Source organism: Wolffia australiana, chromosome 1 (assembly GCF_029677425.1).
Source record: "Wolffia australiana isolate 7733 chromosome 1, ASM2967742v1".
Lineage (NCBI taxonomy): Eukaryota > Viridiplantae > Streptophyta > Magnoliopsida > Alismatales > Araceae > Wolffia > Wolffia australiana.
The window spans coordinates 24005001-24020575 of NC_135835.1; the positions used below are offsets into that span (position 1 = coordinate 24005001).

A 15575-nucleotide genomic window follows, 5' to 3' on the forward strand; every position below is an offset into this window, starting at 1 on the left:
TTTCATCTTCTTTCGCTCTCTGTCTTCCTCTCTTCTTCCATCTTCTCTCTCTCTCTCTTCTTTCATCTTCTTTCGCTCTCTGTCTTCCTCTCTTCTTTCATCTTCTCTCTCTCTCTCTTCTTTCATCTTCTTTCGCTCTCTGTCTTCCTCTCTTCTTTCATCTTCTCTCTCTCTCTCTCTTCTTTCATCTTCTTTCGCTCTCTGTCTTCCTCTCTTCTTTCATCTTCTTTCGCTCTCTGTCTTCCTCTCTTCTTTCATCTTCTCTCTCTCTCTCTCTCTCTCTCTCTCTCTCTCTCTCTCTCTCTCTCTCTCTCTCTCTCTCTCTCTCTCCTTTCATCTTCTTTCGCTCTCTGTCTTCCTCTCTTCTTTCATCTTCTCTCTCTCTCTTCTTTCATCTTCTTTCTCTCTCTCTTATTTCATCTTCTTTCTCAATGTCTTTCTCTCTCTCTTCTCTCTTCTTTCATTTTATTTCTCTTTCTCTTTCTCTCTTCTTCCATCTTATTTCTCTCTCTCTTTCTCTCTTCTTTCATCTTCTTTCTCTCATCTTTTATCTTCTTTCTCTATGTCTTTCTGTCTCTCTTCTTTCATCTTGTTTCTCTGTCTTTCTCTGTTTCTATCTTCTTTCATCTTGTCTCTCTATGTCTTTCTCTCTGTTTCTATCTTCTTCCATCTTCTTTCTCTATGTCTTTCTCTCTTCTTTCATCTTCTTTCTCTCTCTCTTTCTATCTTCTTTCTCTATTAACTTTCTCTCTCTTTCTTTCATCTTCTTTCTCTCTTTCTTCTTCAGCTTCTCTCCTTTTTCTTCTATCTTCTTTCTCTCTTTCAATCTTCTTTATCTCTATTTCTCTCTTCTTTCATCTTCTCTCTCTTGCCACTGCTTGATCTGATTAAGCGATCCTAACACAATCCAGGGGTACTCGGCGCTTTAACCACAGCCGAATTCTTGTTCAGTGTAGAGGGAGAAGGGAAGTAAGGTAGGGAGAGAGAGAGAGAAGTATTATCATTTTACTAGCTGGTAGTGGATTGCTAGTGAGAGAGAGAGAGAAATGGAGAGCAAGCCCAAAAGTAAAATAATATAATCTCTTCATCGCACAGCCTTCCGGAATTCCAGTCATCACCCGAGTTCTGTGATCCTCCCCGGTGTGTTGTATATTTGCTCAATGAATACACACTCAACTCAAATGCCACCCAAACCCTCAGAGATGGAGGTAGATATAGAGATAGAGATAGAGATAGAGATAGAGATAGAGATAGAGATAGAGATAGAGATAGAGATAGAGATAGAGATAGAGATAGAGATAGAGATAGAGATAGAGATAGAGATAGAGATAGAGATAGAGATAGAGATGGAGATGGAGATGGAGATGGAGATGGAGATGGAGATAGATATGGAGATGGAGATGTAGATAGATATGGAGATGGAGATGTAGATGGAGATGGAGATGTAGATGGAGATGGAGATGGAGATAGATATGGAGATGGAGATGTAGATAGATATGGAGATGGAGATGTAGATGGAGATGGAGATGTAGATGGACATAGAGATAGAGATAGAGATAGAGAGAGATAGAGATAGAGAAAGAGATAGAGAAAGAGATAGAGATAGAGATGGAGAGAGATAGAGATGGAGATACAGACAGAGATAGAGATATATTTAGAGGTAGAGATAGAGATAGATACTTATATAGATATATCGTGTAGAGAGAGACAGAGATAGTAAATCACTAAATATTTCACGAGCGAGAGTGATCTCTCGTTTTGTTTCTCGAGAAAGTAGAGAGAGGAAAGTGGGCAAGTATTCATTTCACTTAATACTATTATCTCCCCTCTCCATTGTAGAGAGGGAGGAAGAGAACTGGAGAGAGAGAGAGAGAGGCCCTGATTTCTCCTTCAATGACAAGGAGAGAGATAAATAGAGAGAGAGACAGAGACACAGAGAGAGAGAGAGAGAGAGAGAGAGAGAAGCAGCTCTTCTTCATTCTCTCCCGCACAACCCTATATACTGTTGTTTTGCAGACTCCAGTAATGATAATAAAATAAAATAATAAATCATTACCCCCCTCCAACTCGCTCCAATGCAGGGGGAGAAGGAAAGACTAAGTGATGTGACCTGCGCTAAGTGGGCACGGGCCGGGTAAAGAATAATCTGTCAGAATCAAATTAAATAAGAGCACCGTTCAAGAATAAATGACTACGGGGTATGCGCACGTGACAATCTAAAGCATATTCCCTACCCCCACATAAATGAGGAGAAGAAAAAAAGAGCATCCACGAACTTCAGAAGCCTTTTATTCCTAAAATAATAATAAAATATTGAGTTTAGTTTAGTGCAACGAAATTTGTAGTCGGGAAATTCTCTGGCAATGTGATTTTGGTAAGATCATTCATATCGTCCAATAAATAAAATAATACACCAGAAAGATCGTTAGGAAGTCGAATTTACTGAAGATGACGGAATCAAATTTAGTAACTTCTATTTTCTTGTATTTTAAAATGTATCGTTCTCGTATTGTTGAAGATTTACGTCGCTAGTCCAGAATTGAACTCTTATCAGAATGTAGTTTAAAATGTATGCTCTGGGGGAAGCAAGACAACGAATACACAATATACCTCAAAGTATGGCCCAAAACTTCTTTCGGCAGATCAGAAGAGGTCTCCCGAATTTTTCATCATTCTCTGAAAAGAATGTTTGGACATCCCACAGAAACTTCGGACCAACATCCCTGACCTTAGACAAAATAGACTCCTCATCTCTAATGATAATAAATCCCTGCCATGAGAAAAGAGTGATAAGTCTGAATAATTGAGAATTATTATTTCTTTTACGAATCACAGGGCATACAAAGAGGAACAGCGAGCTCAGGGCAGAGGTAGAAGGGAGAGCTATTAACGGAATAAGGGAAAGAAGAAACCAGAAGAGGCGAGACCGGGAGCGAGAGAGGAGCAGTGTCTGGCTTCCATTCTTCAATTGCCAAAAGTGGCATTACATTTTAGGGTTAATGTCAGTACCCAAGATTGTGGGACCTTAGTCCCCCAATACCTCTATAGGAAGGGTTCTGTATGACTAGGGTCAGGCTTGGGTGGTCAAGTCAGTTCTGCTAGTCGACCTGACCCATTATACCCTCAAAATGGTCAAGTCAGTTCGGTCCGGTTTGTCGATTTAAGGTTCAAGTTGGGTCAGCTGACCCAAAACCAAACCCAGCCTCCGACCCAAGACAGGCCGAGGGGTGGATTGCGCAGTCTCATGATACAACTGATTGTACAATTTCAATTGCATCAATTCTTAATGAAATGTTATTATCAACACTTGTCAACTCTTACTGCGTCTCGTCTGATTAGTTCGTCAAGTCGCGGACCTCGACGATGACATCTGCAAACGGCAGGGTGGACAACGCACTCCACACATTTCATCGCTACGAGGGCTCCCCCAGCTCCTGCTGGCATGAGTGACCATCTCCCGGCCTTCACTAGGTAACACGTATGTACCTTTTTCTTTCCTGCAACATGGGCGAGTAGGGTCCATGTGTAATTGGGACATGTACGCTCGCTCCACACTATATTTTATAAATAAACATCCACTGGGTGGCGTCCAGGGCACGGATTGATCGGTCTACGGGCACAACCGCAAGGTCCGACGTACCCGGCACCGTGATTTTTGCCATTCAAAAAAAAAACTCTTACTGCGTCAACCAGATAGGATAACCTTACCTGACCCGCTGACCCACCTTTCCAGAATGACTATGACAAGAACCTTATGAAGGTGATACGAACCTCCCACACGCATATCAGAGAAAGCGTGCGAGGAAGCTGAATCAGTCAAAGGTTTGACACGTGGCGGTCAAACAGAATTGAACAACAACCTCTAGGCCCTATATAAAGAGGGCACTTCGAATAAAGATGGTGCGCAAGAAGTTGTTACGATCTGAGGTTAGAGTTTGGGATTGCAATCTCGTGTCCAGAGGAGCAGACGACCGATCGGCCTCTCTCCAATTCTTTCGGTTCTTTCCTTAATCTTATTTTCTAGTGTTGAGAGTGTGAGATTGCTACATTGCGATTGTTCGATTCATCTTCGAAATTACATTTTCTGATTTCCTTTTACAAGATCAATTCTTCTCGTTGCATCAGGAGTTTAACACATTCTTGACTTAAGATCCCTCCTGGGTCTTAACAGAAGGCTTATCAGAGCAATAAACAGAGAAAGGACATCACACGTGCAGCCCACAAAGGCACGTGTGAGGATTTGAATAGAGCAACAGATGGCGGGGAAGAAGGTGACTATAAATAAAGACAGTGATCAAGAAAGGGAGGAATTGGCTTTTCTTGAATATCGGAGTCTCACTCGTGATTTGGGGTCAGTGGAAGATCCTCCTCGATGGATGAACATATACCGATTTGGACTTGCTCCTTTGTTTCAATTTCCATTCCTCTTCAACCTCCTCTCAGAACATCAGTTCTGACGTATCAGAGTTGTTCATTTGTTGACCCAAGGGATCCGTATGCGATGCGAGGACATATTTTCAAGAAGGGTTTCTTGGAGATTTCTTCATTCTATTCGTGGTGATATCGAGGGCCTTAGCAGAATAATGGACTCACTAGGCTAACCCGGCCAGGTTACCCTCCCGACTTGCGAACCAGCTGGTTTGCCCTTTGTCGGGTTGGGTTAATCAACCGAAATGATCCCAGATGGGGATAGAATGGAATGAGAGGGGTGAAGGGAGACGAATGGATGAAAAAGAGAGAAAATGGATGGCTAATGCCAATACCTTGTATCTAGATTTATTTATACCATTATTACTCTGGGGAAACTGAATAAGGACCGTTTAGCACCTAAATGGGATTTCTTTCATAGAGCCACAAGGTGGTTTGACCAATTGGACCCGACTTCAGAACCTCGTACCTCTAGGTTCCTACCACATCACTATATCAGAGGGTATCCACAAACATGCATAACTGGTATTTTGGTGGTTGAAATGAATCAGTGAAAGCTTACAGTGGAAACAGAACTCATCTGAAACTATTCCAACTATATAGACAAGAGGATGAATCCGCTGGGAAAGAGGACTAACAGACTGGCAGGAATGACAGGATGATGCATAAAAAAATGGAATGATACAGGCGATACAAAGGCAGGTCAATACTCGAAAACTACTAGCTCCACAGTGTCAATGAGTCATCTTATTTTTGCCATTTATATCAACTGGGTGCTCAAAAGATGATAACATACCCGGAGTAATATGGTCATTTTACAGGTTAGATGGTTCAAGTGCTTAAGGAGCGGAAATGGAGATCCTAGAAGTTCTTTGGCCATTAATATCACTAAAGTAAGAAACTAATCTGATAGGTTTCCCCGGATGCGTCGGGAGCATTATTGTCATGCTGCTATGCTTCCTTTCTCTCTGTGTTGCCTTTAAATGGCACAGCCCTCCTTTGAGGAGGGGAGACTGAATGTTGGAGTTTATGTAAGAGTTGTTTTCCTTTCTCTCGTCTCTTCAATATCCATGCTCTGTCTCCCTCCACGATCCCCCTCCTTGCGATTGTCTCTGCGTCACCGCGTCATCAGGCGGCTCGTCCCCGGCTGATCCCTAACCCCTCAGCTCGGCCTTCCCCCGACTGTTGATCTGAGTATTACATGTCTTTATTTTCTCTCTCTTGTTAGCCCATTAAGGGCCCTCTCTAGTCAGCCCATTAGGGCTTCCTATAAAACCCTGTAATCTCTTTCATTTGCTATCAAGAATTGTTCTTTTCTTGTTTACATGGTATCAGAGCCCTAACCCTAACCCTAAACTGGGTTTCCTGGGCTCGACCTTGCGCTCCGATCTTCGGCGGTTCTCACGACCGCCTGATCTTGCGCTCCGGTCTCTCGCCGTCTCGCTCCGGGCCTCCCAGGCGCTCGCCGTTCTGACATCCGCCGTCCCAGCGTCTTCCATCTCAGCGTTCTGTCATGCTGCTATGCTTCCTTTCTCTCTGTGTTGCCTTTAAATGGCACAGCCCTCCTTTGAGGAGGGGAGACTGAATGTTGGAGTTTATGTAAGAGTTGTTTTCCTTTCTCTCTCGTCTCTTCAATATCCATGCTCTGTCTCCCTCCACGATCCCCCTCCTTGCGATTGTCTCTGCGTCACCGCGTCATCAGGCGGCTCGTCCCCGGCTGATCCCTAACCCCTCAGCTCGGCCTTCCCCCGACCATTCCCATTCTCTCTACCCCCGGAATTTCTACTTTACCTCGTCTTCTACCCTCCCTCTGATATGAGCCTAGATCTAGGTTCGTATCATAATCTTTGGAATTTGAGAAGGCCGTTGTTCTAAAAACTTCCACTAAGGTTTGAATAAGACACAATAGTACACAAACTCTCAAGATCCTCCAATCTCCATTCAAATTATAAAGTACGAGGAAAAAATGTTTAACATAGACGAGAGATATATTTCTTTGAAAAAAAGGGACGTATAAAGCCAACGAAAGAGGAGATGCTCTACTTTACCTCAGGACGAATGATTCTATCCATCTCAAGCAAAATATCTTCTAAAAGGCAACCCTCCTGTGCACGACTTTGGTAGTGGGAGAAAATGTTGGAAGCGTGCAACATGTCATACGTACGGGGATACGTTGAGAAGGGCTCACACCTATGGGCATCAGAAATAGTAAAATAATTATATAAGTCATCAGAAAGGCAAATTAAGGTTGATGGGTCCTTCAAATCGCACCAGTCATGAAATGCACCAATCAGGCCACGATCATAAATTGCAGACATTGTATTTGGCATGCCCTCTGGGACTACATTCATTACCCAAACAGGAAAGGAGCTCAGCGCAGCAGCAAATCCTCCAAGATATGCATTCATATCAATAACATTTCTAATGCTGGTACGGCTGATACCCATCAGCTTCCAGTATCTGAGGACTTGCTCTTGCCAATAATGTGTATCCGAATTGAAGCTTTCTAAGGGGACACCTGCGACCACCATTAAAGTTTTAAAAAACAGAACAAAGTATTATACAAAAATTCTATTACACAATGAACGGAGGTCTTTCTAAAAAACTATATCAAAGATATGATATACTTCTTTTGCAGAGCAAGCCACTTGGAGCAGAAAACATTGGACTCGGAGCTGTAATGAAACTTAAATTTTGATAGTATAAACTTGATCAAACCCAAGAGACTCGATATCCAAAGGTACCAGATGAATCTCGCCAAAAAAAAGGAGCCGACAACTTTGAATTTAGGAATGAGAAAATTTATTGGAAAAACTTCTACCATCTTTTGAGTTTGAACGTCATTCTAAAATGGGCAGAGGCCAACTTTTTAAGAAACATACTGAAATGTCATTCTTAAATTACCCCCACTTGAAAAATCATCTTAATCTTCTTTACCCCATAAAACAAAAGTTGCTTCTCAAGAGAAACATGCCACTTGGGCAGAAAATACAGGACTCAAAATTCAAATGGAACTTAAAAATTCAAATCAAACTTGATCAGCCACAGAAGACTCAATACCCGAAGTACCAATAATAGCACACCAGACCCTTCTAGACAAAAAAAAAGAAACCACATTATGAATGCGAAGACTTTTCACAAAAATTTCTACTGACCTAACTTATTAAGACTTTCTGGGTATGCAGGAAGCCGCTCCTGTCTAGGAGGCAGTTTTTGGATAGCATCACCTCCCATTGTCCTTATGCAGTTCTCTAAGGGTATTTTCCATGATGGTTGAGAATCGTCAGAGGCTTTGCATGTGCTGAAGCGCCTCTTTAGATTGCATGAATCATTCATCTGCTTTATCCAAATTGCAGTCTGAGATTTTTGGACAATTAAACTCCAGCACATTGAGTCTGTTATGTTCATCAACTTTTCCCATATATGAGGAAAATCTTTATCCTTCCTATAGACAGGAGGAGCTGAGTATATAAAATACCCATTTGGTCGTAACAGCCTATCCACTTCTTTGAGCAACAAACCATCTGCGTAAACATCCATAAAAGATAAGCTATATCGCATGATAGAAATATATAGGGCAAATAGCAGTACTCATAAAAATTAAATCAATTATTAGGCATCAGGAAGACCAAACCAGTAATTGCATTTTTCTAATCACAAAAATTATCAATCTGATGAAAAGTATGTTGACATGAAAACTTCTCCCGTTTCCATCTAGTCAAGCATGTAGTTTGATTAAAGAAGTGTCTCTTTAACATGAAGGACTTCTGACATCGAACGATTACTGATTGAGTTAGACTAGCTAATATCAACGTATTACATATAATTTGATAACCAACAAAAGAGCATAGAGTTACAAATAGGTCACAGCGAAACCATCAAAATATTGGAATCCAGTTCAAAGAGATTTCAAATTATCTTTTTGCTAATCATTCAAAAATTGTTTGACTCAACTTGAAAGGAAGTTTACATTCAATCTGAGCTATAACGAAACTCATCCTAAAGTCAAAAATGTTCGTCATATTTTTTTCCATTAAACCAAAAATTAAACACAATCTGTCGAGGTGCCATGTTTAGGGAGATATGACTTTAACCAAACCAATACTCACAGAATCTCCTCAAAAACTCCTATTTATATTCATGACTTATCATTTGTATCCCTTTTTATCTGACATAACATTCACTTCTGGTTCCATATTCTTTTCTTTGATAAAAATGTTTCAAGTAGCTGATGGTCCTCACTATCAAAGATCCTCTTATGCTTGGATTAAATTTGTTAAACCAACCTGAGCGTCAATAAATCAACTATCAGACGATTAATTCTTTGATTCTAACTTTGGACCAACTGTTAAGAAATTTGCCACGCAAAGAACACTTCAGGAAAAAGATAACAGACACATCTTCCTCAGCGATCTCATAATTTATAATTGGTCTATACAGCAACAGAAACAAGACCAGTTACCATTCTCATGCCAGTCCACTCGGCACCTAGAACAATGAACCATCTCAAAAGACTGACTTGGAAAAGGAAGTTGATTTTTTGAAATAACCGCTATCATTGCAGCTATTCCTCTCTCAAGAGCAAATTGAATCTGATTCTCATGACCATCCTTGGGAGCAAACGACATTGTTTGTATATCCAAAGCAAGTAAGTAGGCAGAAAAGCTAGCGACACCACAACCAACATCAAGAACAACTGATACGCCAGCATCAGCTAGATTACCAGCTCCGTTTGTCACCATATAGCCCAATCTATGTCAAGGAATAAGAAAAAATTAGAATGGATTAATAAATCGAAATAAGCAAAGTTTTAATCACTTCCTAGCACTTCACACAAAGTGATAAGGCCCTCTCATCACAAAGAGGGAAAATGAGTGATCTACTATGTTCAAATCTTATCCAAGTGAAGTTTTCATAAAAGATTCAAACCCTGAGAATGCATCGTGTCATTAATGGAAATGGCATATCCTAAGGATCTGATTGTGATGGTACAACTACAGTATACCTTAGATCTATTTTAAGGAATTTTCTCTGCTCGGCTGAAAACCTGGCCCTACCTTGATGGACCCAGATGGCAAACTGGGACTGGAGACGGAGAGGCCTCCAACTGATGAAGGACACTATCAAAGGTTAGTTGGTAAACAACCATACATATCTCACACACGTTCTGACACTGCATGCAACGTTGGGTTAGTAATTCAATTCATTCAAGACCCAAGAGAAGCTCAAGAAACCGCAGTGTATCGAATCCTCTGATATTTAAAGGATACACCTAGCTATGGGATGCTTTTTAAAGCAACAGGCTGTAAGAATCTTGAAATCTTTACAGATGCAGCTTATGCCGGGAACATTCTGGATTGCAATCTTCTACAACTTGGTTTATGTGGAATGCGGAAGAGTCAACATGGTTTATGTCCAATCGATCAATCAATGCGCAGATATCCTCATAAAAGGGGTGCATAGCCCAATGCTCAACCAGCTTATAGGCAACATCCACTCCAAGCTTGAGGGAGAGTGTAAAGAGACAAGAATCCCGTTCTATTATATGTTTCCTTTCATTCCATTCTGTTAAGACCGTCGTTTATTATTGCTATATATTGACTGTTGCAATATTGGATATGCTTCCTAAAGGACTCGATAATATAAGTTAAATAAGGATGTAATGTTCTAAACGAATTATGGGAGTATTGTCCCTTCCTTGAATCCTAAACTGTGTCTTCTCTTCTCTGTTCTCTCAACCCTTTCTCTTGGACTGAAGCTTTCATCAACTGGCGTCCAAGAAGAATGTCTGGCACTATATCTTCTACAACTTGGTGCTGGGCGAACACGGAATGCCTTGCCAGATGCACCGGAATATTGCCAAGAGCACTCCTGTACAACACCTTCCAGGTGTTGGATTAAATGTGCAGACACAACAAGGGACACAGTAGGACAGAGATTAAAACTTGTTCACTCCAAGTATAAGATAGAATGCACAAGTCTACATGCGTGCAGGCCAGGAAAGGGCAGGACAAAGCCAAATGTTTGAGAAAAAGCCCAATAATTGTGACAGCCAAACTGGAGACACAGGAGATCTAGGAGGATACTCTAAAGCCTGGGAGAATCTGCAGATACTCGGAAGAGGCCCAGGAGACGAGAAGAGTACCAGACAACTGGGGAAGGATCCAGGAGTATCCGCGAAGACCCAAATTAATCAATGAATAGTGCACATGTTGAATTCAGGAAGACACTGGTATTATATCACCGCAAAAGACTTTGGTGTTGACTAAGAATCGACCAGGAAAGACTATGGCATTGGCAGCGGGTTGTGTTACGATAAGAATAAGGCAATATCAAAGGAAGAAATTATAGAGGAGGAGGCTAGGATTAAGGCAAGGGCATCAAAGGGAAACTGTGCTATCAAGAGGGTAATCATGTGGGAGTGAGGCTACATTCAGCGATGAGTTCTCTGAATGACGAAACTCTAGGTGAGAGAACAAAATCTTCAAAGATCAAGAGAGGCAGAGGATATCAATAGACTATACCAGAGCATCATAAACTACTCAGAAAGAGTTCTACCCTTAAAGTTGCTTCCTGAATGTCGAGAGTCCATCAGCTTGATTATCGCACATACTGTGGCGTTGACCACATCTGACGGCCTCGGCATTGACCGATCGTTGACCCCAGGGTTGACTGCAACAGAGGACTGTCACAGGCCGGATGTTGGTTGTGCTGGAGGACCTCGACATTGACTGGGAGTCCACCGTAGCTCAGGTCTGCCCACAGTTGGTTTGTTCACAGCATGGACCGCAGAGTAGACCGGACATTGACCTCGCCACTGACTGGAAGTTCACCGCATGTCTGACTGTGACATGGACCATGGAATAGACCACGAGTGACCATGCCATCAACTGAGGGAGGACCAAGGTATAGACCACCGACATTAACAGAGGCATTGACTGCAGGAAGACTGCGGCTGTCGACCATGGCAGAACACTTTGGCTTTGGCTGAGAGTTGACCATGGTTATCGTAGCAGCATTGACAACGGCAATGACATCTGTGTTGACATCACATGGACTGCTTTGTTGACTTTCGTACCAGGATTATTCAGAAAGGCAAAATGACAAGAGTAACGCTAGTGGGAAACAAAACGACCCAAATAACCACAAAGAAGGCCAGGATTATATCAGTCCATTATCCTTCAATAAATGGCCATTACCAATAATAAAAGAAGAATAATTTCTAGTGACACCTGGAAGCTTCAGATCCTTCCATAGGGTGGTTACACAAAATGTTGTGAGAGGTGCCCGTGTTTACCGGGATAGTGACAATGCAGTGTATGATGGTACCCTTAATTTTCAACTCTCCTTTTTGAGCAATGCCCAAAGATGAATTCAAATATAATATAGCCATATTACAATGTCCTGCAGCACCCTGTTCCACCAGTTGACCCTGCATTAAGCATCCAGCCTTCTACCGTCATAGCATCATCTGCATGAACTAATCATATATTCCAGTTCCTCTAGCAATGGTGCCCTGGACCATAAGTATCGTGCAATAGAAACATGATCCTCTCTCTCTAACTCAGCCTCAGCCGCAGCTGCCAGCCCAGAAGTCTCTGATTTATAGTGGCCTAGGAAGCCAAATTGGTTTTCCCCATCTGCCAGGGCAAGTGGGAAGTAGCCGACTTAGCCAATCCGAAAACTTGGGATGTAGAGTTGGCATTGCCCGAGGTGTTGCTTCAAGAGGACATCTCATCTGAAAACATGTTACTGATGAAAATGTTGTCCTCTGAGAACAATCCTAAAATGTAAAGGACCTAATGCACATCTTTGGAAGGTAAATTTTTTAAAATAAATAAAATTTATAAGATTTAAATGAGAAAACACCGAAAAGCTAAAAAGCAAAAGACCCAACAGTAAAAAGGATTCCAAAATGCAAATCAAGATATTATTTTAATTACGTATCTGTTTGTCCTTTGTTATCTAATTGTGCCGCATATTACAAAAGGCACACACCTTCGTAACTTAAGTTTATGTTGTTAGTGGCCCTCACAACCTTTTTGTTAGTTACTTATTCTCGCGTGGAGAATAAATAACTGAAGTTAAGTGGGCGTGACCAATTAATTCTAAGATGGATGTTTAAACCAGCCTGATCACATATCCAATAGAAGTTTCCTTCTGTAAAACCCAAATCGGGATTTAGAGGGAGAATGGTGGCACCGGAGTGAGCAGGAGCAGATATCCGCCAATTTTGAAACAAATTGTAATCCAGTAAGAAATGCGTTAATATTTTGCAATTAGGTGGGCCCCATTTCTGGAAGACAACTCTGCTGCAGAGAAAATGCCATGTAAAAGATGGAAGACAAAAATTTATCTACTGAATTTCAGGATGGACAACCTTTCGATGTACTCCTCAGCCCCATGCTTGAAATGTGTTCCACCTCCAGGAAACCACCATAGATCTTTTTTCTCGTGCACCCAATTCTGTCCTCCCTTAACCTCAGCAAGATGAGTGTGATTTACATTGCTGCGCCATACATAATCTCTACTGAGAGGCCATTTTATTGGAACTTTATAGTCAAGTGGAGGAGGAATCAGACAAAACAAGCGCTCTTTCGGCGGAGGGCAATGTCTTTCTAGATCTCTCTTTTTTTCATCAGAACTATGTTTGACGTAAGTAGGATGACAGGGTATATGTTCGTTATAGTTTAAAGGGCATACATTGACGCCTGATTCAGGTATTGAAATAGAACTCCCTCTGAGAGAAAGAGAGACTATATTTCTGAACTGCAATAGGCCTGAAATACATAAAGTAATTTAAAGTGAGAGACGAGATGCAAAGATAAAAATTCATGACACCAAACAGAATGACAGTATCAACAAGAAAAAAAGCTGTGTTTTAACAGAAAGGATGACATTTTTTACCACTTTGCAACATAACAAATCCTAGGTGTAACTGGCATAGAGACGTGAAGATTGATGGTTCCAGCAACGAAATTATGTGTTTCACAAAATTGTACGGCTATGAGGATTCACCAACTTTCGTACACACAATAATCTACTGACCCAATACAAATCTGACAACTTGACATTTTTGGGTGTTCTTCAAAAAAGAGTTTAAGTCAACCTGGGGCAATATCTATCCCAGACAGTAGGTAAAATTTCCAAGATAAGACCTTCTCGTACATATTTTTTAGCTGCGAGCGCCCATCCCTTTTATAGGAATGACTTTGCCACACCTCTTGTACTTTTCCCAACATCGGAATCTCAATTCAACTGATTAGGATGTTGCAATACAGGTAATAAATATTGACAAGAGATAGACTGACTAATATTTGATAACTACTCAAGAATAAAATTTCCACCCGGAAAATTTCAAACATGGCTGACACATTCCGTTACCTATCATGAAAATTGTCCAGACAATCAAATTACGGATAAGAAAACCTCACGATTTTCGCCATGAAATCTTCATAGAAATCAACTAATTTCTTCATCAAGGGGTTCAAATTTAAGGAAAGAACAAGACACAGCGGGAAAATCATGTTATTGACCCGGAATCACCAGGCAAGATACACTGGGCTGCAGAGATTCACTCTTCATCGATAATCTCAGTATCAGAAAAACACGGTAAACGGATACATCAACACTACAGTCGCATCAAGCAAAATTCTCAACGAAAGACGTCCAGAAAAAGGCGACCGCAGTGCAGAAAACGAAGAAAAAAATGAAACTTTAACATTAAACGACGAAAAAAGTGGGTCTTCGCTGGATCACTTTAATAAGTAATAGTCGAATTTAGTTGCTCACCCTGGCCATTTGCAGAATAATTCTGGCGCGGAGGTAGACTGGAGGAACGAATGCGAAGAGGGAGAGTCGCCGAGCCAAAGAACGTTCCCGCGTAGAACGATGCAACCATCAGAAGAAGCCCGATCAATATCAACTTCGCCAGCCGCGAATCAAAACCCCGATTCAGCATTCTTCTTGTTTCTTCTGTGCACCGGATCTCGCCGCCTGAACAGAGAACAAATCTACCAAGCTCTTCACAGTTCCCAGTCAAGCTCTATTTATATAACCCGAATTAACGCAAAATAAACCCTCCGCCGATGTGGCGCCGATTATCCGACGTGGCTCAGAGTCATCTGACGTGGCAACCCCTTGATTCATCTTCCGTGGCTGTATCTCAACCGTCCGATCTCGATAAGTTAACGGCGAGCAATGATAATGTTAATGATGATTTCCTCCAGTCCGCGAGATTGGATGAAAAAGGAAATTCGTCCCAGGATAAACGGACAGGACGGTTTTCCTATCGTCGGACGAAAAAACTGTTCCGTCCAGAGGTCTCGGACGATGGATGATGGACGAAAATCCATCAGATTCGCTTCCTACGGTTGAGATCTTGCCACGTGGCATCGCTATATCAATTCCTTGTATTTTGCATCAAAGGCCCTGCTTTTTGTCGTGCGCACAAACTGACGCCGCCCCAAAAGTAATTGTATATATGTCCCTCCGCTTTCTCTCTCCTTCATATTTCACTTAAAAAATTACAAAAGTATATTTAAATTTTAAAACTTGATTTTTTTGTCCGGGACGAGGAACGCGACGGTTTTTCTCCGAACGGGACGCTTTTTCTCCGGACAGGACGAAACGGGCAAAGTCGGGATGTGGACGATTTTTTTCTTCAATGGATGAATCCCCGGACGGGACTGTTTGGACGAAGTTGAAATATCCCGATGTCAAACGGGACGATCTTCAACCCGTCCCGCCCATCGTCCACGTCCAGGACGATCCAGAACTATACCTGGGAGCCACATACCAAGGAAGAGCAAGGGAGAACACTCAAGATTCAATAGCAACAAGAGAGAGAAAATACCCGATTTGATAGAGAGGGAAAGGGAGTGAGAGAGAAAGATGAGAAACTTAGCTAGATAAAAAGCGACGGAGAGAAGGTAGCGAGATATAGAGAGAGAGAGAGAGAGAGAATAGCTACAAAGAAAGAGATAATGTGAGAGAGAGAAGAGATGGAGGGTAGGCGTGTTGGACGGATGACTGATGACGAAAAGAGTGCGATGGATGACAATGACAATGATGGACATGTCAAAGAATATTTTAAAATTTAAAAATGTAGAAGTAACTTCATAGAGAGAGGAGATGGGGATGATATG

General features: G+C 41.7%; 1 protein-coding gene across 4 annotated transcripts; it reads right to left on the minus strand.

The window, feature by feature from the left end:
- Window positions 1-322: 322 nt before the first annotated feature.
- On the minus strand, window positions 323-14458 carry LOC144711750 (putative methyltransferase PMT7). Of its 4 annotated transcripts, none has more exons than XM_078585797.1 (8): window positions 14221-14458; window positions 12809-13208; window positions 8891-9180; window positions 7584-7952; window positions 6700-6946; window positions 6477-6618; window positions 2611-2770; window positions 323-2110 (listed from the first exon to the last, which is right to left on the minus strand). In XM_078585797.1, the coding sequence occupies exons 1-7, from the start codon at window positions 14387-14389 to the stop codon at window positions 2612-2614; spliced, it is 1776 nt and encodes a 591-aa protein (XP_078441923.1). In that variant the 5' UTR covers window positions 14390-14458; the 3' UTR covers window positions 323-2110; window position 2611. The 4 variants fall into 4 exon arrangements, with proteins under 4 accessions (XP_078441923.1, XP_078441909.1, XP_078441916.1 ...); XM_078585783.1 differs by having other exon boundaries at window positions 323-2146; XM_078585790.1 differs by lacking the exon at window positions 323-2110 and adding an exon at window positions 2276-2294.
- Window positions 14459-15575: the final 1117 nt, after the last annotated feature.

Bases quoted from the DNA above. Each gene is read 5' to 3' on its own strand.
- LOC144711750 (XM_078585797.1), bottom strand. From the start codon at position 14,389: ATGCTGAATCGGGGTTTTGATTCGCGGCTGGCGAAGTTGATATTGATC. The intron at 9,181-12,808 runs GTTGTCCATCCT...TCCTTGACATAG, and splicing joins GCTGAGGAGTACATCGAAAG to ATTGGGCTATATGGTGACAA. The intron at 2,771-6,476 runs GTAAAGTAGAGC...TTCTCATGGCAG, and splicing joins ATAGAATCATTCGTCCTGAG to GGATTTATTATCATTAGAGA.